The sequence below is a fragment of the Folsomia candida genome, unplaced genomic scaffold, assembly GCF_002217175.1.
Source record: "Folsomia candida strain VU population unplaced genomic scaffold, ASM221717v1 Fcan01_Sc006, whole genome shotgun sequence".
Taxonomy (NCBI): Eukaryota; Metazoa; Arthropoda; class Collembola; order Entomobryomorpha; family Isotomidae; genus Folsomia; species Folsomia candida.
The window spans coordinates 3,840,546-3,866,096 of NW_019091198.1; the positions used below are offsets into that span (position 1 = coordinate 3,840,546).

At 37.2% G+C, this 25,551-nt stretch overlaps 1 protein-coding gene across 2 annotated transcripts in view; it reads left to right on the forward strand.

Annotated features, from left to right (window-relative positions):
* The window catches only part of LOC110851138 (integrin alpha-PS1), a 50,936-nt gene that overhangs the window by 14,282 nt on the left and 11,103 nt on the right, over positions 1 to 25,551 (forward strand). Inside the window, exons 3-4 of one of the 2 annotated variants that reach the window (XM_022098786.2) lie at positions 20,673 to 20,800; positions 21,776 to 21,802. In XM_022098786.2, coding sequence (XP_021954478.1) covers positions 20,673 to 20,800; positions 21,776 to 21,802 — 155 coding nt within the window. The remainder of the gene's footprint in view (positions 1 to 20,672; positions 20,801 to 21,775; positions 21,803 to 25,551) is intronic. The other variant, XM_022098787.2, reaches the window with a different exon arrangement.

Here is a 25,551-nt window from a genome sequence, read left to right on the forward strand (position 1 = left end):
TGAGACGTGTAAGTGTCGAATTGTCAATGTTCATGTTCAACTATGTTTGTGAAGGTCTTTGTATCTTGTGTATGCATATAGTCGGTAGTTCATTAGGTACAATGTCTGCCGTTGTCGAAGCGTCTCTCGTACGTAATCATAGATTTCAAGCTGGCTGGCTGCTGTAGAATTTGGATTGACATTGTGGTACACCTCCCTGATGGAATGGTGTCATTCTGTCTTGTTTTATACTCAACATGCTTTCATCTGCTAATAAATTTACTGGATTTTCTGTTCCAAAACCCAAAACAGAAATAATAGAGCAATGGATGCATTCAGCTTATTCAGTTCACTTCTGCATCACCCATCCACCCACCAACTCTGCATTTTAACAAGTACTTTTTCCAAGTAAAGTTTGAGCATTGCATTGTCAAGATCCAGTTGAATTTGTTCGAAAAGTTGAACAATACACCCAAGAAACCTAGACAATCAATTTCAAAGGCATCACGGACTTTATTATATTTTCCTACAACTCGTACTCTACTCATCGCAACCAATCCGTACGTACGTACACAGCCGCCTTTACAATTTGTCGTAGTGTTGTAAATAATACAGTCTGAAAATTTGACCCGTTTGCAGAGCTGCAAGAGCGTGTGCTGGAAATAAAATAAGCATTGAAACACATTGGCGAGGAAATGTCTGGGTGGTTCAAGGTTTTCATTTCCATTATGCTCGAAATGCAGGATTGGGAGAGATTCTCTGTTATTCGTTGGGTTGATGTTGTCGCACATTTACCAGCAAAATAAACTAGAACCAGACCGACGATGCCAAACCATGTGGACTTGCCTTGTTTCGATGAACAATAATATTATCACACCCGGAGTGAATAATATAAAACTCTGAGCCGATTGTCACGACCAAACCAAGAGAGCTGAAATCAAATTGAAACTACGTACGTATATGAATTCACAATGGTTCAACCCCTTTGTAGTTCTGCTCAACATGCTAACATAATTAGTGTACGATTACGATTAAACAATTGCCCGACAACCCATTACATATATGTAACATGGAAGTTTATAATCTGAAGAAATGCATAAATTCTAATTCCATGTGTGAATAATAAACAAATAAGCAAAATGCATGCATGTTTCCTTTCCTTGTATGATTCGCTCGAGGTGTTGTGAAAGAGACATTCTCGTTTTATTTCTTCCTTTCTTCTTCACTTCGTGGTGAGAGAATCGTTCCATCCTACAGATTGCCAACGCAGATAAGAAGACAATGGAAGAATTTGCTTTAGTTTAACTGCGATATATTTTTCTGTGATACTGAAGAAACTGCATTTGGATGTGTATTTGACTCTGCAATGTTTTGAGAAGGGCGAGGGAATGTCCTGAGGAAGACGTATTATCGTATCGTCCTCATCTGGAAAACTTTCCTAATTGCAAAAAGTAGTAAATTCTCCACAATGCTCTTTATCCATCTCCTCACTTACTTAACCGATCGAGGTTTGTGGAACACGAGTACGCGAGACTTGCATTAAAACTCGGAGCAGTTTGGCATACTCAAAGAGAGTCATTTCCTAAAGCTGAACACTTGTATCGTAAACTAACAGTATGTCAATTAACTCCTCATCCCATCGTCCACCACCGATAATGAAATTGTCTAATGAAAATAAGTAATGGGTATGACTCTGCGACAATCATTAAAACCTGTTGAAGCGAAAATGCGCAAGAAATTTCAAGTTCAATTCAAAATTGGTGATTTTTTTCTCCAGAAATATGTTGATTATCATTTTCACTAATGTCTGTACTTTGTAATTGTTATCGAGTAATAAAGTCGAGGAAGAAAACGTGCACACGGAGAGAATTTTTTTAAACGTCGTCTCGCTGAACGCTTAGAAAGTTGCGGCATGAATGAAATTCTAGGTAGGAAAGTGCAATCGAGGCAATTATTACGACAACTGACAAGCAAAAGTCAAAAGCCTCAGTCAAGTGCTGCAGGCTGCTCATTTACTATTTTATGAACTCATTATCTAAATTGTTTCTCCGATATTCGCGCTTATGGCGAAGAAGAAAACGCTCCGACGCTACGTACGTGCTTATTTCTCTCGCTTTATCTCATCCCATTTCATTCCTTGTCCACATCGTATATTAATGTGCCAAGGATTTCGAACCATTAAGCAACCAGGTTCTCGCAGCCGACTTTAAACAGGACATCAACCCGACTGACTGACTACCATTCCATTCTCGTTATTGTTATTCACCTACTTGTTGTAATGCGACTCCCGATTGTTGTTGAGAGAATGAGACTAAACAACCAATAACATTTATAATATGCGGAATATGCATGCATGCAAGTACTTCTGCTTGGAATATTATGTTGTGGTGGGTCTTGACGTCAAATCAAGTGGTAGTGAGATGAGATGCAATCTTGATTTGGCAATAAGCGATTCACTAATCAACCTCTCTCGGTCTGTAATAAGAAATAAATCTTGAGAGGAAACCCAATCCAATTTAAAATGTTACGATCCATTAATTGGACGGCTTTGTTAAGTAACAACAGATTAATTTAACTCGAAGCAACATTTTGCAACATTTTATCCAACCCAACTCCTTCTTTTTATATTGTTCATTGGAGAACTAAGCAATCATGATAATTTCTTTGGTATAATGCAGTTGGTGGTGTGGTCCATAGCCGTGTTTATCATGAACACGTAGTGCGAAATGTGTAGCCACGACGGTACTAACAACACAGCAAATAACTGTATTTGACTTCCTTATTATGAACAGTATTTTTATTTATTCAGCAATTTCTCGTGCATTTATGTATTTATTTATTCACACCGCCACAATAGATGATGAATTGAATTGGTGGGTTGGTTAGTTAGTTATGTGGCCATACGTACAGTGGATTATTGCACTTTTATTCTGTCCTCCACCCTCCACTTGACTAAATACTATCGCAATATTGCATCTTAACTCGACTCTCAAGCCCATCCATGTTCAACAATAAAATACGCAGCAGTGCTTAATTCGATATTTGCTTTTGATTGTTGATCATTGAATTTGATTACGCAATCTGAACTTATCTAAACAAGAGATGATTTATTATTAAGGATACAAAAGAATTTTTTGTTTCGAATCCAGTATCATGTTTATTTATTATCAATAAATTACACACGGTAAAGTTCCGTACGATGCGTTTCTCTTTGCTTCAAGTTAATCCCCCAGTGCAGCTTATCACACTAAATATTTCTGAAAATAATAATCATACTCAATCAATTCGGCATTGGACACTTTATTTTGATCCTTAATAATTACCTGATTTAGTGCATGACAACAAGTTTTGTCTCTTCACAAGTCAAGCCAAGTGACTGCAGGGCATTAATTATCAGATGGATTGAATCTCTGCTGTAACAGAGAACCATTGTGTTGTGCTTTCTTAGGACGAGAAGAGTGATCATCGTATCCCACTTGTGACGTGATTTAGTTTCATACTGTCCAATCACTCAACGCTCGTATGTACGTATTAACAATGGGAAAATGCACTTGAGAGTTTTTTTATGACCCGTTCTTTGCATCTCGTCGTCCTTTCTGCACAGGAGAACAGAGTGCAATGCACAACACTGTATTTGTCATAAATTAAATCACCAGTGATGAATAATTCATCATTCGCAATATTACAGCGAGCCACCGTCCATACAGCGTCCGGTCGTCATTATTCTTCTTATTTCTTATACGTACGTATAATAAACCTTATCAACCCACTTTATTCTTTATTTCTTTAAAAGATTACAGAGGGACACGTTTCAGTCTGCTATTTAAAGACTTGTCCTCTTATCACCCCATTCTTATTCAATATTCATGATTACATCATGTATATTCATTTGTCCGCTTCCCTTCTAAGCAGGAGGACGATGACGAGGGCTTAATATACAGAAATGGTAGTTGCTGTTAATTTGAAACCGCTACTTCTTGATAAGGAGACGCACGGAGAGGTTAGTTGACCTATGCAAATATATTTCAATTTTTATTTGGCAAATGAAAGTCATTAAAACGAATTGAAGCTGAGACGTCTGTCAACTTCATTCTCGAAAAGTAAAGTGCGGTGATAAGAGAAAACGCTAAGTAGTAAAAAATAAAAAATACAGAAAAGTCGTAAAATTTTAGTTGAATGAATTCTAAGCTCTTCTTGGAGAAGAGGGAGAAGTTGAAGGAGGGGAAAAACCTCCAACACCGACACGCGGAACTTTTCAGCAAAATTGTTCCCAGACATTTAGGTCACGTTCGTTTGGTCGTAAGTGCGTACGTGAAAAGAAGCTGGCTAAATTGAGGTTTAGGTTTGGGTTTAATGGTGTTGAAATAAGAATTGGGTCGAATTCTGATCCCGGTGTTTTTCAAGTCGTCTGTCGGAAAGGAATGTCTCGTATGTGTCACGGCTGCTTTTGAGGAAGCTTTTGCACACATGTTTGCATATACCGAAGGTGCTGCAAATTTAAAAATGGTACACATAACATTGTTAACTATTAAATGCCAAAAAATAAGGCGTTTCATTGTCACATTTATGAAATTTGTTATAGCCAATGGATAGTAATTCCTTTGCATTGAAAGTAGGAAATTTCATGAAGTTCACGAGTCTCCGTTTGTATACCAATATTATTATTCGTCCATTTGACCCACCTTAAAAATATGTGTTGATGTTGTAATCGTATGTACTGAGAAAGTTAAACTTTAACTTCAAACATGAAAGTGGATTCCTTCTCTTTTTGTGCTATGACTTTTTTTTGGCATTAAAAGATGACTTTTGAACTTTATATTTTTCCTCTCTACGCATTCACTGAGATTAGGCAATCTCCGTGGCTTTGAAACTATTCGTATAAACAACAATGTTTAATGTTTACTTCATATATAGCAAGCAGCAAAGAGGGAAGAGTGGACCTGATATCTGTATCTTTTCTTCTCTCCGTCTTAATTCTGTAGATGATCTAATCTCTCGGTTTAAACAAACTGCAAAATTGGGTCTCGTTGGCGAATTCAATTTTGTCCGCCGTGCCATAAAATCAGCGAAACATTCTAAAGACCGAGTACACAATTACAGCAGGGGTTGTTTTTCTGCGAGAATATACATAAAGCACCATTCCTGGGCTGGTGTTGGTGCATCAAAATGATGTGCAAATGATGGATAATGCTGCTGGCAAAAACGCAAAAGAACTGACATTCAGCGAATACATTGTACATTCTACCTACCTACGAATATGCGAATAGAGGAGATTTTTTCCATCCCGTGTGCATGCAAGAGAGCATAATTTTTGTGGCATTCTCGCTCTGTCGAGATGAAGAGTTAATGACCATAATCTTTTTTGTCGCATGGTGAAAACGCGTCACTTAATCACTATAATCATCCAATTCATCCCTAAGCTGCTTATTCACTCTCTGTCTCGCTCCCACCTCATGCATGCCTGTAAACCGGTGCATAAATAAAACCCACCTTTGTTCTACAGGTACACACACACACACAATTCATAATCATCCAAGGAATCAGTTAAGATCTCCGAAAGCTAGAATATATGCAAAACAAGGTAGAAAAACTATCTGGTTCAAGAGATTTTGTAATCTCATCATCAATCATTGTCAGATTTTTCCTCGTTTTGACAAATTCAACGTGTCATCTTGGTAATAATCCTGGGAGAATTTGTGTCCATCATTTTCCGTGTTAAGCTGATGGAAAACTTGTCATCGACGTTGTAATTGTTAAATTGAAGAGGAGTAACAACCAAGCGATGTGTGCTTTTAGCAGCGTTGCACCTTTTGCCATGTACTCCATTGGATATTGCATCCAATCTGAAATCCGACCCGACTGTGGGAATATGATACACTAGACGCTTGAAATTTTGCATGCTGTATTAATAATCGAGAGCCAGTTTTCCCGTGAAAAAATAATAACTATTCATAAACTTATTCAAGAATTGTATGCCTTTACATGAACGATTTTACGCTTGATTTTAATTTATATTTATAAACAAACACCACATTGCATAAAATTTAACAACGCCCATTTCATCAAAGCAGGAATTAAAAGCCGTGATGTGATGTGATGTTGGAGCTCTTTTGGTTGGGTTGCAAAGCACTGTCGGCCGGACTGATTTAGAATTTGAAACAAAAATGTTTAAACAAATATCAAGCGTTAGCGTTACGAGTTAAAATTCCTTTAAAACGCCGGCATATCATGTTTCTCACCACACTTGACTTACTCTCGGAACATGAACAAATTTATGTACACAAACCCAACGCATCATTGATTAAGCGGATTGATGGAGCGTATGAGTGTAACAAAATGTTGGTGGGTTTGACTTGCTCCTTTTTATAAATTTAAAAATTTACATGTAATAAATTATTTCTATGCGGAATATTATTTACAGAAGATCGATAGAAAACCTAACCTAGCCGGTTTATGTATTTTGGTAATTTTCAACAAAAGATTTAACACGGTGTCGTTAATCAGAATTTTGAATTAATTTTCGTCTTATTTATTTTAGAATTTTACTAAAATGAAAGTCCTGAATGCAGAAATCTGTATGTATGTAAACACCACCACCCATCATCACTCATTACTAAATTTACTAAGCAAACCCAAAATGCTTTTTCTTTAAAAAAAATACTGGTTGATTATCAGGCTGTAATTTACGTACTAATTTCCAATCAATGCAAGGCAAAAGAAAGACGGATGTGGCTGGTGAATCTGTTTTAAAAACGCCTCTACTCTCCTCCAGCCGATACGCAGGCAGCCAAGCACACCGTCTGATTCAAAAAGAATTCGAATGAGAAAATTGAAACTGAAAACGAAACCTCGCCTCGCCAACTAAGGAGTGGAATGTTGTTCAGGCCAAACTGAGGATACTTAATAGTATCCATCCAGTTAGTCTTTGGTTCCAACGTTGACGAGGAGACTGACTGAAACATCATTAACCAACCGATCCAAAATTAAATTCAATTGCTTTTCAGAAACATTTCCTTTCGGCTGGATCAATCCGTTTAAATACATTTGCATATATGCATAGGACGTACAAATAGCATATCGCGTAGGGTTGCCTGTAGTGGACAGTGGTTCAAGTCTTGTTGTATTCTTTCAAGATCTCCTTTCACATTTATTACCGTCACCCCTTCCTTCCTGACTCATCACCATGCTCTTTAGATAAAAAGAGCATGTATTATACCTCAACTAACTTATTTACTACCTTCTGAATAAAGTTGCGATGCATTTGTTAACTAACGAATCAATGCATGCGACACCTGATCTCTGGCACGAAGCAGAACATGCAGTGCAATTTTACTGTAGGCGAAATTAGATCAAAATTTAATATGTAGACTTTAAAAGTCTGGCACCATTGAACTGAAGTTGATTCAGTAGTCTGCACTTATGAAACGAATAGCAGATTCAGTTGCATGTTGCAAGGTACATGTTTGGTCTTAGGACATGACGGGCTACATATTTCTTCCCGGATGCAGGTCAAATGACATTAATTCGCTCGAGTAAATATCATCTTCACGTATTATTCACTGACTGAGATTCAAAACGCATTCAACACGTCGCTCTATCCATCTATCCGTTTAGATTTGAATGTGATGAAAGACTAGAAAAGTGTTGAATGAGGGACGATAAAGAATGGGAATAATTGAGTATGAATAGCAATGCCAATATTGATAGTGTCAACCAATCCAGCCAAGCACGTCTGTTGACTGGATAGAAATTCAACAAGTGTCGTCTCACCCACTCTGAATTTAAATTCACACTTGCAATCAAAAGTGTCAACTGCTGTCAACGAAGAATAAAGAGTGTGTAAAGAACTAAAAATAAATGGGCTGCCCACCACGTCCAACATGGCAATAAGTGAAGATTGTACATCCTTTGAGATCAAGATTAGGCTGCCTAGTTCAGTATGCAGTCGCTGACCGAGGGCGAATCTTAATTTGTATGATAAATAACAAACAATCACCAATCCGAGGAGTGTATCGGTGCGAGAGGAGGACAAAACTTGAAGAGATTTTTATCACGCAAGGAATTTACATGGAGGCTGTAAAATTTGAGAGTATGCAAATCCAAGCCTTTGAAATTTCCTCTCTTGTCAACTTATCTCCTGAAGAATTGCTTGTTACGGAGTGACCTTATGCTGGATTGGGTGCAGTTTCTTTCTGCTGGACAAGTCTTAAATTAAAATCAGAGAGTGGATGTGCTGAACATTCTTGATTTATCAGGTTTTAATCTCCAACGTGAATTCTGAGTCGCACCCAAATCTTTCAAATATCGATTTCTAATCAAAAGCTTAACATCGGCCTCGCCTTCGAATAAACATCACACCTCGATTTCATATTGCCATAAATATTTAAGTGTGGTACAAATCTGCGAGCGGATTCAGGGTTTTTTTTGGCCAGACTCAGGCTCGTTTTGGTTGTCTGTCTGATTGTATATCGATTACGCTCGTAAAACTTATCCGATTGACTTGAAATTTTGCACACAAATTTCGAAAATTCAAGTTCGAAGATGAGAGAAATTTGTCGAAAAATACAAAAAGTTGTGATGGTGCTATCAATTATTAACAACAACTTGGCTCAGGCTAAGTACGTCTGAAGTGTGTTTTTTGGTTGGTACAGTAGGGACTATTTTATCAACCATACAAGAAATCCAGACGCAGATTACATGCTACTAAATATCAAAATTATGCGAATATTCAGATAATATACGAGCTTCCTCTCTACATAAATGGGCATTGATTGATTATCTACGATTTCAGCTGAAATTTTGTACAAAAGAACTTTTAGATAAGGTCAACTCACAATTAGTCTAGAATATTAATGCTGCTCTGGATTATTTATCAGTTTCTCATTAGAAACAAGACGAAACAAATTGAGACGTCCTTGTCAGTTCGTTTTAAACCCCTCTTCAATCTTTCCATTGTCCATCCTAAATTTATTTTTGAGTCAGATTGCATTTTGACTTTGAAGCAATCCAATTAAGCCCAGAAGCTCGACTCATTGTCAGGAAGCCAGTCGGTTCAATTACTAGAGAGTCCAGTGACTGCATCTTGAAATTTAAATTGACTCCTATTTCTCCTCTCCACAATGAAAAATATCTTTTGTGAGACTGTAGGAAGATTAAGGCCGAGAGAGGATTCTGATTCTTCTCGCTTTGATCCTCTTCGGATGGACGATTTTTTGGTCTCCATTGTTGCAGTGTCTTGGACAACTGAGGCGTAAACTGATGTGTATAAGTTTTGGACATGATTTACTTAAAAAAATATATATGCATAAAGGTAAGAAAGATAGATGGGCTGATGGGAATATTCACTCTCAAGATGGGATTTTTGCACACAATTTCTTCTTACTACTTGGTTATACATCCTTCATATTTACAATACTTGAAGTTGCCTGAGTTAAATATGTAATTCCACCACCATAAAATTTTTCAAGCCCAGAAGTCCAAAGTAGCGAGCAAAATTGGTTTCTATCAAGTGGTGCTGTAAAAAAATAACTATATGCTGCTGCTTTTATTCTGCATCTAATTTGGCACTATATGTACGTAGAGAAGTCATAAAAAATATATTTTTTCCCATACTTTTATGACGAGTTGGAGCGGCTGAGTTGTGGTTAGGATTCATTCATAATTTTCACCCTCCGGAGACAAATATAGTGTAAGTTAGGGAGAACCCGACTTTAGAATTTTAATGGTGCGGAGTCGTAAATTATAATAAAAATTCCAATTTCATGCCACGTTTCATCTCCTCACGTTGATTTACTCTGTTTCACCCTTCGCCCCATTACAAGTGTGGTTAAGTAAGGATAATTGTCTGTAATTGTAATTACCATGGTGTAGGCTGGGAACAGGCTGGAAAGTGAAAGTCAAGTCAAGTGGATTTATCTCGTCACTTCGCATTTCTGATTTTTTTGCAGAATTGGAAATATTTCGAGAGAGAAAAACAAATCATCATAATTAATATCATCATGTTGTACCGCAATTTCTCAGATCGCGTGCTTAACAAGTGTCAAAATTGATGGAATTTATTGTTTTGCAGGTTTTTATAGCAATCTTTTCCATATCCAGATAAACTTGGGTCATTGTATTTTAGCGGGGCATTTGCACTTGGCCATTATCATTGAAATGGTGCTAAGCACTTTCGACGAGTGCAGATATTATTGCTGAGATTGCAAAACTGGGTGCCACGATGGGCATTTTTGTACTACAAGGACATTTAGGATCGACTTCTTTAGTTGAGGTCAGCTATGTGATAAACTTCCTCCTCGTCGTTTTTATGTGTTTTATAGCTCGAGTTGAATATGTGCAAAGTGGTTCATAACGAGCTTATCAATCAGCAAAGTTTCCCAAATTACGTTGAGTGGCCCTTCCTTCCTATCGAGGCGGGCGTTTGAGCGTTGGCAAATTCAATCTGATGATGCGAGGAACCAAACCAATCTATTTATTAGCAGACCATTACCATACCGTTCGTACAGATCTGGTCTCTGGAATCTCATTGTGAGATGACTCCACGTACTTGGTTAGTTTACGACCCAGGAGTTCACGACCCGTGAACGATCGAATGCGTGAGGATGAGATTAATCGATAAGTGAAAAAGTCCATTTGCCTCCTCAGCTTTAGCTAAAAGTGCTTTCTCTCTAATGGGATTACACACAAGTAGTATTACCGACGAGAATTAGATTATTGGGAGAATGGCCAACTAACTTTATTCAATATTGCGTGGCATTGTGCATGAAACCACCTTCGCACAATCTGCACTGCCACCATCCATTGTTTCACATGCACTTGGGTCCAAACCACTAATTTAAGTTTCCAAAATCTGAGTGAGTGAGTGAGTACCTGTGTGTTTGCATGTTTGTTGGTGGGATGGTGTTTGGAATGTCGCTTTCTCTTGGAATTGGGATGGATGATATAATTACTACGTGTACCTCATATTTGTCAAATTTCCGTACAAAGCAAAGAAAATCCCCGCTGGCTGGGTCGGCCAGCCGAGTACCTTGTACACCAGTCCTTTTAAGAAGCAAGATAAGACATAGACAGAACAAATGGATGAAGGCAAAGGGAACATTTAAAATTTAATAACAGTTATCGCCGCATTATCATTATTTTTCATTTTTGCACACCCAAAACACAGCATGTGTTTAGCATATTTAATTACTTGACGCATCCCCATTCCTCCAACAAACATTTTGAACAAGTGTTTAGCACCCCTAACAATCAACCACCCACATGAACATATGCAGTACCAGGAACCTCTCTATAAACCCCACCACCGGTCTTCCTATTCGTGTCTGGATGTGCACCCATATACTTAACTTTACTCTTATACGGGGTCATCATCATCAGTGAGATGCACATAGTAATTCCATTCTCAAACACAGCTCCAGCAGTCGGATCTCTCTGCCATCGTTGAAAGGAGTTGTTTTTGATCGTTGTAATAATGAAATGAAAATGGATGCACGAATGGGCACCTCATAATCACCGTCAGAATCTAGAATGGAGCGGCCACGACTGCCCGACCCCAACAGCAAGAAGAATAAAGGAGTTTCACGTTTTCAAATCTGTATGAAGGATCCGCAACCGTCACAAATCAAACCGAAATTAAGCGTAGGTGGCCAACAAGGAATAAACCTTTTGTTTTTCCTCAGCGCCACGGAACTGTGATGGTTCACATTTACTTCTCAGCATCACGACGGAATTAAGATTTTCTTCATCTACACTTTCAAACTGTGTAAAAAATTTTTGCTTGTAATTCTGCCGTCAAAAATTCAATTGTTGTTTTCACATGTAATTCTCCCGTTCACGGATCAGCTTAGAGCGGTTCAGCAAAAAAACTCTGGACGGATCAGCACTAATTGAGGGCAGATTGTGATGGGCATTGGTTAAGTTTAAAAGGAATTTTGTTCCACACTTTTGTATCATGATTGACATCAACTTAACAGAGATTTGAGTTTACTAGAATCACTTTAGGAGTTGAATAGTAATCCTCTTGTTACAAAATTGACCAAGTTTTTACAGCAATCATTCATAGTAAGTAACCAACTAATAAAGATTGAAGCCTTAATTTCCCAAGAATTTTGTCTAATTTTCAATGTTATGTAATCAACATGATATCCATTTTTATTTTCATCCAGTTAAAATAAAAGTTTGGGAGTGAATTCTTCTTATTTCACGAAGGGGAGAATTACATTTAAGCCGTTGTTGTGGGCGGATGCGGAACCCGATGAATATGAATTGATCCAGTGGAGACAAATGCCACAGATCTGCATCCGATCCCTCGGGTCATCTCAAATTCTGGCAGTTTCTACTCCCAATAATAATAATAATAATAGTAATCCCCAATTTCCAATGAGTCATGGGGATGAAAGCGACAGAAATAATGCTGTCATTAGGCCCCATACAAGCAATCCCTGCACTAAATTGCAAGTGTATTGTGTTGTGTGCATGCATGCACTATTCATTTCATTTCTCTCCACTCTGCTCAAATTATTTTCATCCTCGTATTTCATTTTGAATCTTCACCATTAAATTGTATTTATTCAGCAGTGCAGCGCGTAATGAAGTGAACGAATGTGTACTTGTATCTGGATTTATGTAGGAATATTGGTTATGATTTGGGTACTGAATGAATCAATCAATCCTGTAATATCTAAACCTCACCAATTCGCTTGAAATACTCAAAACTTAGTATTTAGGAAATTGTGGGAGGAAATTGGTCTTTCATCTCTGAAGCACGACATACGTTTACGTTTTACAAAATTTCCTTGCCACTTGGTCAAACATTTTACAAATGCAGAACAGACACAGTTCAGAAACTTACGATTGGCATTGATTGCATGGCTTGTTAATGAAACGACACAATCAGATTTATCTCTAGTTGATCAGTCCTTTGAAGGTTTCCCTTCTACTCAAATTCCTCCGATTTTCAATTACAGATTCGATTGTGTGCTTGAGTTTGTGAGGAAGTGACGATAGGCCCCAAATCAGAACGTTACATGATTCACATGATTCCCATCCCTTTGTGACGGAGATAAATGCAACTGCCCACGTCCAAAGTGAAAATAAATTGCATCTGATTTCCTCTTTGTTTGACATTATTGATGGGCTCTCTGGTTCATTACATTATTCCTCGTCGTCGTCGTTTCTTTTTCTACTGGTTGACTCGCGTAGTAGTCGTCGTTCATCATATTTTCCTCGTGTGGAAATGTATGATAAATTATAAAACCTTATTTCCTACTGCTTCTTAAAAGTCTCTTTTGTACAAAAGTGCTGCAATCTCCGATCCAAATACATACATAGAAACATGAAAAAGCTACTTTAAAAAAATGAGGGGCACGATATTGTTTGCCAAACTCAACTCTCTGCGGGGTATGTAAATCTGTATGTATATTAAATATCCATACATACAGATAGATGAACAAAACGCAGGGTCGGATAGGTAAAAATGCGTACAATACGCACGCATACATATATGAAGCTCAAAGAAGATGGAAATGACATAGAACGCATAAAAATCCGACATATATTAAGTCTTTGACAGTCATAAAATAAAAGTTTGAATCTCTCAACATTACAGAAAACCTTCTCTTGTGAATAACTATGCATACAACGCTGTTTTGGAACGCATTGCTTCCTCCAGAGAGACGCATTTCGTATTATGAACTGCCTGCACATTTGTTGGTTTGGACAACCCAAGACGATTTTTACGTTTGTTTGCACATTTCCTTTTTCTTTTACATCCGAATTTGGACGAAAATCGACTCAAACTTAGCATGCGGAGCGGATCGGAGAAAGAGAGTGAGAGTAGAACACACAAGCAAATGATAATAAATGAATGCACATATCGTCTTGAGTAAATACAGCGTTTTGAGATTTGGATATTTTTGAAACTTTTGAAAGCTTTTTAAAACTTTTCAAACGGTTCCGTCCGGTTAGTCATAGTTATAAACAGATTTGGTTACATTACACTCTGCACTTTGCGTGAATTGAGGGAGCGATACGAGAAGATTGAAGTGAGAGAAGCTTCACTTTTCTTTTTCTTTTTATGGACAGACTCGCACTGACTCCCAGCCAGCCAACCAACCACTTGGGTTCTTCTTGTTCTGAATAGATGCTTTATGAGACATTGTCAGAGATGAATCTTCTCCCCAGTTTCACACATCTGTGGCTTTGCTGTACGAGAAAAGTTGCAAAGACTTTTCGAGGAGGTGTATGAATTAGGAGGCTGTGTGTAAATTTCGATTTGCTCTTGAGCACAATCAGCACATGCAGTTGTTGTTGCTCACTGCGGACATGGAAGTTTAAATATTTGTTACAATTTCAAGTTTATCATTATGTATTTTGATAACTGCACTTCACTTTTCTAACCTTGGTAAGTTCGCTACCGGGAGTTTTTTTAGACGCATATTTACCAATTAGTTACCGGAACCCGGACCGAGAAAGGCAGAAAGAGAGAGGAACCGAGTGAGAGTGGAATGCATGCATTTTTGTTCTCCTTGTCGATATGGATAAGCACCCAGAAGAAGAGTCAGATGCACTTGAGAAATGACTTTCATAATTGGCTTTTGACTCGTACGAACTTTATCAATATTGGATGTAGGAAAATGGCCTGTCTATCAGTTTCTGCAAGGGGATGAAATATGTGCATCCTTGATAGATAAGCTTTGAAGGGTTTCCTATGTGGAACGACAAAATCAGTTGGTTTAGCAGAAAATGCCCTTCTTGGTAAATAATTTCACGAGTTTTATCCGGATTTATTTACGTCTCTGAGAAATCCCATTAAAAAACCTTTTGCATTCGAGTAATAATCGACATGAGATGGAGTCTCCCCTTTAACAGTCAATGTTTGTTTTAAAAAATTCCTAAATGAATGCTTGGCCAAGAGGTAAAAGTGATCTCCACCTTTCTCCTCGAGGGCATTTACCACTTTGAGAAGCAAAGCAGGGGAATATGTGCAGTGCACCTGACTTGTTCACTTCTCACTACTCGTTCGCTCCACAGGTTCAAAAGTTAACAAGTCAAAAAAGTACGTAAAGTGGAGTCTCTTTTAAGTGACTTGGAAAAAAATCCAATGGGCAAAGGCGGGCAGACTGCAGTAAAAATGTACCATTAGCATTAACATTAAATCTATAATGTAGCCTCACTTGTCGAGGGACGTTCATAACTCACGCACGCGAGACCTTCTCATCACAACGGGGCGAATTCTTCTCTCCCTTTTTCGACCTCAGACCGAACGGCTTTTCCAAGGGTTTCCAGAGCAGCTAAATATCTACAGAATAGAGAATATTTACCACATACCACTGTCGCCCGGTGTAAGTAAATGGACGCAAAGGGTGGAATTTCTTGGTAATATTTCACTTTTATGCAATAAACCAATGGAGTGAAGAAATCTGTGCAAACTGGAGGAGGTTGGCTTTTAATAAGTTTGAATCTTAAACCAAGCTTTCTATTTGAGATGGATTCTTGAAAAAACCCAAGAACTCAAATCGTGTGGCCTCCACCCAAAGGTTTTTTTCCTACTAACATGTTCATCCTAAATGCTGGGATTTTGAGATTTCCAGACGTCAAATACCTTATGAGACGAATACATACATCTTTGTCTATTAAACTGCGTAATGATTGCAATTTGAGACACTCTGCTGTGTAAAAGAATGGACACATTCTTCTTCAATGGAACGAGTAGACGTATAAATTTCGTGTGACTGAAATTAAATTTTCTTTTCTTTTGGGTTCACCTTGAGAACAAACCGGATTCAAATTTAGAGCACTCCTAACTAGAGTAAATTACAATGGGAGATGAAACACGTCAAACCACACCCATTTTCTTTATTTGTTCATGCCTTGGATGTAAAAAGATTGGATGTGACGGAAATTATTACGTATGTGGCAAAGTTTTAAAACAATTCCTAATTTAATTCCTTTGCCAGTGTCCTCATGCCGAAATAATATTGACCAGAATCTGGAATTTCTCGAGTCTCTTGGTGGAACAGCTAAAAAAACAAGTGCTTGTCTGCCCCACATTTTCACCCATTGGATTTTATTCCTCTTGATTTTATGTCCTGGTGCTACTTTACTAGACAGAGTTTTCTCTTAATTACATTGTTTGCTGTCAACTGCACTTAAATATCGCATTCCCCAAAGTTTGTCCCACTTTTGCTCCGAGTTGCACGACACCCGACGCAGAAACTCTACTGATACATATATGTATGTAAGGATTGCATAAGAGGAATCCTTAATTCACTTGCGCAAGTGAAAGTGTTTTGTGGAATGTTGTAATAATTGCTTTCATCTGTGGTATGAAATTCCATAGCATGTTTTGCAATCTTACTGCAGTTTATGCATGGTCAGCAAATGCGGGAGGATGAACTTTGGTCCTACATAACGCTTAGGAATACTTTTTATTCCATGAATTATTGATCAAGTTGTAACTGTCCCTATGAAATTTATGTGGACATCGCGTACAATGTGTAGGAGCTGAGCCTTATATTGTCTCAGATCACAGATGTACATATATATTCAGGCAAAAGAAAGAGAGAGGAGAGATTTTGTAGAGGAGATGCTGACAAATTCCGCTCTTTTCTTTAGCTTGACGTGAAAAGATTTTTTGTGTAGTTTTGGTCGGTTGTTGGTCGGTGACTCTGCTATGCTGCTGCATATACACGCATACAGTTCGTTCTGTGCTGCTGTCTCTTTCTGTGAGTTGGTAGAAAAGGGCAAAAGGGTTATAAAAGTATCACAGATTTACAGATTGAGATACATTCCATCCACCACCACCACAAGGCAAAAAGTGTCCTTCGCTCGGTTTGTGCCAAGTTTAGTGGCTGAGAAAAGTAAAAGATTGGTTTAGCCAACTTCAGTCCCATTGTCGGGCTCACATTTCAGATCGGAAGTCTCACAAAAAGTTTCTATGATGCGTCTTTTTAGTTTATCAGGACTTGAATAGTACAAGTTATACATTTTTCTTCAAGAATGCGATTCTCGTGTGTATGCTCTAGATTATTTTCTAAACTTGTATTTGATAAAGATGTTTTGCTGTCAGTATTTCAGATGAAATCAAACATAACCTTTATTTACTTTTAATTGATGACTGTACCCGTCAAAGAGGAAAAAATCACATTTACTTGTCATGTCAGTTGTCAGAGGGCTGCTATACTCCGTCCACGTTCTTAGTGACAAACAGCGAACCCAATGTCTCAACTACGGGCAAGCACAACGCGTGGTTCTAGTTTTTGTGGAACAATTGCTTTAAAATGCTTAAAATGCGGAATACATAATGCAAACGCAATAAGGAACTTGATCATCTGTCCACAATTCCAAGATATGAATTTCTTGTGACGCGCTCACATAAGTAGTCTTTCAAAACGATGCACCACTTAATAAGCAGCTTACACATATATTTTCAACGGGTTATAATAACAAGAAGCAGGGATATTATTGCGTGATTAAATTAAAAACTTGATCATTTTTCATTCCTGATATCCAACCTAAGCTTTAGGTCCGTCCACTCATTTGATGATCAATGATTGAAATCTAGAGAAAACGAGAAAGTTAACGTCATCTTGTTGAGGATCAGGTCAGGTTGTTACCTTGCCTGGCAGGATTATGTGATATGATTAAGTTTGAAGGGTTGTGTGTGGTTGCCAGTCTGCATGTTCCTGTCCAAAGTTAAGGTGGAGAAGAAGAACCAGTCTTTGACTTCCTTTACTCGGTGAATTTTCATTCCCATATCAAAATCGAACCCTTTCCACTGGACCAGAATCATGGCGAGATTCTGGCCGGCGACAGAACGGCATTGAGATTATTGCATTCAATTATTTTGGTTTGGTTGGGTTGAAATTTTCCATGCTATTCGAGTCTGTATACACAACGTGGCGATGCCCAGATCTTTTGGGATCTATTTCGAGAAGAGGATAAAAAAAGAGTTTTCTTATTATTAGTGCACACACCACTTCAAAATAATACACTTTGAATTCAATCTTAAAAACAAGCCATCCGTCATTCTATCATTCATCCTGCAGTCAGGTTGTTTATCTCCTCCATTCTTCTCCAGCAGAGCCTGAGATGTTACCACCACAATTTTTATCTTGAACTTCAAATAATCAAATGAAAGGCAATAACCATTCTGAAGGAGATAATTTCATCTCTCGCTCTTGTCCCATCAGTCCGAGTCCACTCAACTTGTCTGCATTTAAGCCAACTGGCGTGGTTCAAGAGTTTGTTTCCCCAGTTTGTTGAGGAACAATATGTAATAAGGCAGTAAATGGTACATACAATTGCATTACAGCACGATTTGTACACACACAAACTTTCAGCAGAGATGTTCAGGACCTACTTATATGTATTTTTATGAGATGTGTAAGCAAGCATAACTGTCTAGAAAGTAAGTTGTGGACAAATAAATAGCGATACACAAATTTTGTGAACTAAATTTTTCAGGTAGATTTTAAATGTGTTTACCAGAGAAATTTTTGGTAAATGGGTTTTAGTCAGTTTGTTAGTTGTTTAGCCAAGCCTACGAAATAAGTATTTAGGAGGAGACCAACTGCTGGAAGATCATTCTTGTGTTCGAGTAAGAAGTAAAATTTATAAGTCATTCAATTAAGGTGTACAATTTCTGTCCGTCGTATTGCTCTCTTCCATTTATTGATATGCACGAGTGCAAGAGACTTATAAGGTGGGGTTAATTGGACGTAATGCAGCATGTTGAAAACTTCCAGAATAACTACATCGTCGTCCCACAGAGACAGAAGTTTAAACTCTTGTTTCGTATGTAGAGATCAACAAACTAGGGGTAATCTCGAGCTTGACTTCCACATCAGTCACACATGAAATATGCATATCTACTTGGATAAGCCCTGGCATTAGTGAGCACAAGCTCCTTAAAAACTGTCGTACGATAAAGAGTCTGTTGCAAAATTCAATGAAATTTCGGATATTCCCGAGTATCTGAGAATAAGTGCTTATCTGGCATGGGTTTGACCAGCGGCGTTCTTTTGAGAACATGACCAAAACACAGGACCAACAATTATTTTCCTTGTTAGTCCTATGTTTTTTAAAATTTCTACCACTATGCAGCCACTTATTCATTTTCATAGTGAAGAAAATATGACAAAACAATACAATCTAAATTACCTTTTGTTTATCTATTGGACACATTCACTTGGAAGGGAATTATGCGGTTTTAGTGTAACATTACAGGCTTAAAAGTACAAATAAGGCACTGCCTTAAATCTTTCCGATCCTTTGTGCTATTAGTTTTGTCTGGATGACCACACCATGCATATTTAATTTTCCTGCTCATTGAGCTCTGGGTGGTCATTTCGAATGGCACACAAATCCCCATCATTAATTTTTGAAGAGCAAATTATGGTTGTTTTGAATTCATATGAGCTCTCCAGTTACTGTTTATCTAGATTAAGGGAAAACTCAAACGTGTATGATTAATTCGCTGTAATTACACATCAGCATAAAAGCCTCTCTTTATTATTATTTGTTTAGATTTGGACTTTCTCTGTCTGGTTTACTGATACCTTAAAACTATATAAATTACTGATATTCAATATTCTGTGGGCTGCACACTATTGCATCCAATGTTTTCTTGGTTACAACAGGAATGCAGTACTATGCACATGGCTAAATTGATACTCAACACTAAACATAAATGAGAAACTAATGCATCCAAGCAGAATTATTGTCTGGTTTCAATTTTGTACTCGAATAAACCTTAGGCGAAGGTTGGCGTTGTTTGTTCGACTCTGAAACTTGATACAATTCGGATGATCTAAATTTTGATATCCATTTCACTCAGTACCAGAACAATAAAAATTGTGCAGTCTCATTCCTTCTAATTTCATTTTATGTGATGGAACTCGACATGTATGTAGCTGGCGACTCGTATTTACATTATACCAACACTTGTACATTTGAAATGAAGGTTTTGGAAAACACTGCTGCGTATATATAGCAGAAGTCGACTAACCGTCGTCTTGAGTGTTGATAGCAAATGTCTGCACCGACCGATCATATTCGTCCAATTATCACCTGCAGTGAGAGGAAGAGAGACGCACATCAGTTTACATGCTTGTCATTACGAAGGATAGACGATGATGATAACCCTGCCCCGAATAAAGTTCCATTTATGCCACACCAACATCCACTTTTGCATAAGAAATTTTTTTTTTGCAACTTGACTACATTTCATGCATTTTAACTACTTATCTCGCGCTGCCAATACAATGACGTTTTTCGGCTGCACCTCTTGACTTGCTGTACACAGCTCCAGTGCTCCTTACTTATTAGCATGAAGTTAGTTGCCTATTTTGAATTAAATTAGGACACGGTCCAAGTTTTATCTACTACCCATTTCCTTCGTAATTGACTCCAAATTTGTTTCTGATCTGATAATGAAACCCTTAACTGAGGTTAAGTGTATATGTAGGAATATAATTAAGACTATAATAATTCAGAAATTTAGCTCCAAATCGAGAAAAACAGAACATTCTTGAATGCAAATTATGTAATGATGACATTAATTTGGCACATTAGATTAAATTCAGAGCAGTTTCTCAAGCGAAAAATGCCTCCATGTGCATGTACTTACACATTTACATACATGCACCTTCTAAAGTTGATTTTACTAAATTGTACTTTTTACTATTTTTCAGGATACTCGTTGGTGCACCTTTAGGCCAAAATCTGCAGCAGGGTACCAACCGTTCCGGAGCATTGTTCAAATGTCCACTGTCCGGATATGAGGAGGACTGCGAACAAGTAGTCACTGATGGGAAACGAGGTAAAGCTTTTGAAAATGGAGCAATCTTGGTTGGGACATTTTAGCACGACGATAAGGATTAGTAGCAATATGTAGAAGGATGCAGTATTTAATATTACGTCATAATTGACACTTCAGACAAGATATTACGAATATTTATGTATGTAGATATCACTGAAGAGTAAAAATAATGGGATTTTTAATGTGAAACTTTGCTTTAATGTGAAACTTTACCACATGACAGTAAGTGCCGGACGTCCTGTGCTACTCATCCTCTAATACGATTCAATAATACCAGACACCTTGTAGATGCATATATTATTCGAGTATACGTACTATTTATGCAGCGAATGTAGTCGTGCAGGGAACACCCTTAGATAACAAGCAAAATTTGAAAATGTGTACTTTTAATTTAATGAATGGGAAGAGTTTCCGACTCACGACTTTATTTTAGGAAGGATGCTTTCTTGTAGGCAATTTATGGAGGGAAAATAAGTGAAGTTTATCTATTTACAACTAGACACATATTTACTGAAAGTATGTATCTCTGTACTTTTACCCTTTAACAGCCTTTTTAACCTTACTGATGCTGATAGCAAATCCTTCTGCATTTTCTTTTTGGAGTCTCCATTCGAAGCATATGTACATATGCACACACGCACTTTGTGGTAACGAATTCTCGGAGGAAGGAACAAGGAAATCTCATTTTTAGAAAGAACCAAATCGCAAACAAAAGAAGTTCAACAGAGGAAGTCGGCTATTAGAGTTAATTGGTGTTAATCACATACACTCAACGAGCATCTAACGCTCCGAGAGAACGGATTGATGAACATGGGCGATAACAATAATGTTGATTTAATGACTTCATGTAGCATATCACGCGATAAGAAGTAATCACCTCCGCTGATTTTACATACTCCTCTCTTCTGTATAAACAATTAAGACATTTAATTTAGTAGACTAACTTTTAATTGTAATTATTCCCTATCCATATAGATCCTACCAACGGGTATTATGAACCGCGTAAGTTGCTTTTCCTCGAAAAGGGTAACACTACATTATTTTTGCGTGTGCCTGTTTGCATTTTTGAATTTTCAACTTTTTTGATTTTTGCACTTTTTTTACACGACTTGATCATCCGTTATCCACTTTGTTAGTGTTTGTTGTCTTTCACTTTTCATGTTTTGTTGAAATGTTTTATAGTGTGAGTCACCACTTCTTCTTTCGCTGTCATTTCGTGGCGTAGTATAATATTTAAGAGCGTTGTTGGAAGTTGAAATGCGGGTGTATTTAAGCATTTATTATAAGTTGTATTTATTAGAAGTGATTGGCCTTTTCGGTTTGAAGTTGCTGCATTTATTTTTTTGGACGTATTTAGTATGCATTTGGCGATGATGCGAATTATGTATGTAATTTGTCATACAAGACGGACCGACCTTTTGCTTGGCGATTCATTCTTTATGACATTTTGGAGGAACGTTTTTTTGGTGATGGTGGGTGGTTGGCTGGGTGGGTGGAAGGATTGGTTGACTGGTAGGCTTTGAACTTTTGAAACTGCTCGAAGTACTGCTGGAATTTAAAATTTATGAATTTCTCATGTTTATTTTTGAGAAACTGAAAATTATGACGAGGCTTGTTTTTGAAACGGTAGTTTTGCATACACAGCTTTGCACTTAATTTGCGGGACAAAATTAATTAGAGCGATGGGATGCTTTTATAATGTAAATGCTGTAATGGTTTCGGGAACAATATTACTGATTTTTTGGGGAATGTATCTGAACAGCTTTTAACGCTTCTATCTTGGTAAACATTCGATTTTTTGACTTCTGAAATTTTGAGCTTTAATTTTGCTTTTCTTTTTGACCTCATAAAATACAACTTCACTTTCACCTACACTAATTGTTAATCCTTCTCATTACCTGTGCATGCAATCAAGCTTCACATATATTTTATGAATTTATGTTTTTGATTTTTGAAATGTTGAATAATTTTTATTGCATTGCATTTATGTTTTGACAGTTTTTAAAACTGTAACTAACACACGTTTGTGTGACACCAAAATTTTACTCAATTTTTGAAAAGTTTTGGTCTATTTTTTTCTCTGTGACAATTTTGTTTTTCAGGCTTATTTTGCTTATATTGATAAGTTTTAGATGATTAATATAATCTGAGAAAACTGAGCTTATAGCTTTATCCAGTGCTAATTTTATTGTATGTTTTTTGCACCAAATATTCGTATATTCAATTATTGTGCTTTAATGTTGGTTAGTACATCCTTAGAAATTTATTTTCTGACGAGTTTTTTAAAGAAAATACGTAACAACATATTTTTGGTAGTCTATATTTTTAGCACCATTTTTTTAAGTAGAATAATCCTCTTAAATACATTTTTTGAATATCTTTATCATTAAAGCTTTCCATTTGAGGAAGAAATAACGCAACGTAAAGTCATGTCTAACAAATGTACAAATGATATTTATTACATACGCGTGTGATATATTTGACCGAGTGCAGTACCAAATTTAACTGCATCACGGAGCTGATAATACGGTTAGTGACGGGATGGCAGGCCGATTGTCAATTGTCTTGCTAAACCGAACCAACGACAAGGCACTCGGTGTCACAGAGAACAATGGATAATTGACAAGTGCAAAGTAATAAAATAAATCACACGAGATCTCACATCACGCTTCTGGACTCACCTGACACTGACAATGCGAGAAGAAAAAACTATTTACCTTTGAGACTAATTTGATCGATGTGGCGATGCAATGCCAATTGGGTTTGGATTTTTGATTTAAATTACACACCTATTAGTCCGCAATTTGACATGGCATTATGTGTGCTAATTATGTGTAAAGTCCATTTCAAATTGGAAATGATGTATCGTTCTATTGCAACATATACATGGTTTTATTGGCCATTTTATTTTACAAGTTTATCTTATTCTGGAATTAGAAAAGTTGCTGTGTGGATATATTTACTTCAGAAGCGGAATTACTGTGTTCATGCGATGGATCATTTCTTCATGGTTATTGGAGTTGGCATCGAAATCGCAGTCAGAGCATGCAATTGAGAAGGGTTGTTGTTGCATCTTGGTTATTTTCCTTCATATTAGAAGCTTATTTGTCCAAGGAACCAGTGCTAAGCAAACTGTGTGAAGAGGAGAAGCAAAAAGTCTGACGTTCAGGAATAAAAAGTATTTTTGACAGATCGTTTGTTGACTTTTTGTCTGCATTTGATGTCTCTGACTTGGAGCAATTTCATGACTTTGACTGGAGAGCGTAAACTACAAGAAGTTTGTGAAGGAGGGAGCAAACATAAGCAAGGTAGGCGATGAGACGAGACGCGACATGATTTTAGGTACGTTAGCTCCACACGAAATTGCCGAACATTCCATTACCAATCAGTCATATGAATTTTCTCGACATATCAACGTCCACTATTTTATATGGTGGACTTGGAAATCCAGACTCGGAAAGTAATTCTTTGACTTGTCGAGTCTTACTTCATCCTTTTCGTGTGTCGCGGATGGATTTTGATCTTGACGAGTTTTGTTAGTTTCCTTCTTCAGACAAAGAATTTTGCGTGGAGTGGATTAGGATTCCGACACTGATTGTACATACAGATAATGCAAACTTTAGATACCCAAGTAAGCATATCGTTATTCTCTATGATTGGTCATTACAAGTACAACGGCTTGATATGCAAATATATTGCAATTAATTTTCACTTATCCAATCATTCCAGCGCTTTTGGTACGAGGCGTTAATTAAATAATTTAAGCAATCGAGAGAATCGATGTATTCGCGTAAGTGCGAAAAATTAAGAAAAAACTCAACGGCCAGAAGCGTACAAAAATATCATTTATCTCACAATTATACGCGACAAAATTTTCGCCCAGCACATTTATGGAACGACTAACCTACTGGATTTACCGCAATATTATTCCTGAAATTTTTTCGACCTGCTACAAATATTTTCAAATAATGCGTGGAGATATATGACAGAATATTCAGTCATCGAGTAGACATCGTGTCAGTCAACAAAGCCGATAACTGATAATACATCAAGAGAGAACCAGGGGCATTCTTCTTTCCTTCCACGAAATCAGAGGAATACTATCTCTAATCTCTCTCCAAGTTAGTCCGTCTTCCAGTTTAAGGTCGAGACATTTATTTTATTGCCTCATTTTTTCGTCACTTCTTTCCTCAGTTTCAACTCGTAATCTAAAAGCTAACTGTGTGCTCTGCTAAATGTTTATATATCTACTTCAAACAGCCCGACATGGTCAATTAAGTTATATGTTACACAGGCTGGAGATGATGCTGGCTTAAACAAGTATGTACATAGAAGCAGCAGCGGTTAATCACTTGATGTCTGTGATATTGATGCCGTGACAGCGACAATGTATTGAAGAACTGGTGTTGGTTGATATCCATTCATTTACATTTACTTTTAGAAGAGCGACAACTTGTTTATTTTAAATATGCCGGCTGTTCTATCAAATAATTAGATTTTAAATATACAAGGAAGAAGTGTAAATGTCCTTCTTTGTCCATTTTTAGAGCATGATACTCTCTGTCGCCTTAGTTAGACTCGTCCTCAGTTTAATGTTTTTTAACAAAAAATTGGATACTATTGATTACAAATTCTTTAGAGTTTATTTGCTAAATTCAATATATCAACGGTACAAAATATCAGTACCTATGCTGTGATTTTACTGCCCTAAAAATATCTTTTTAGCTCACGAGACAGCATAATCTCAAGTT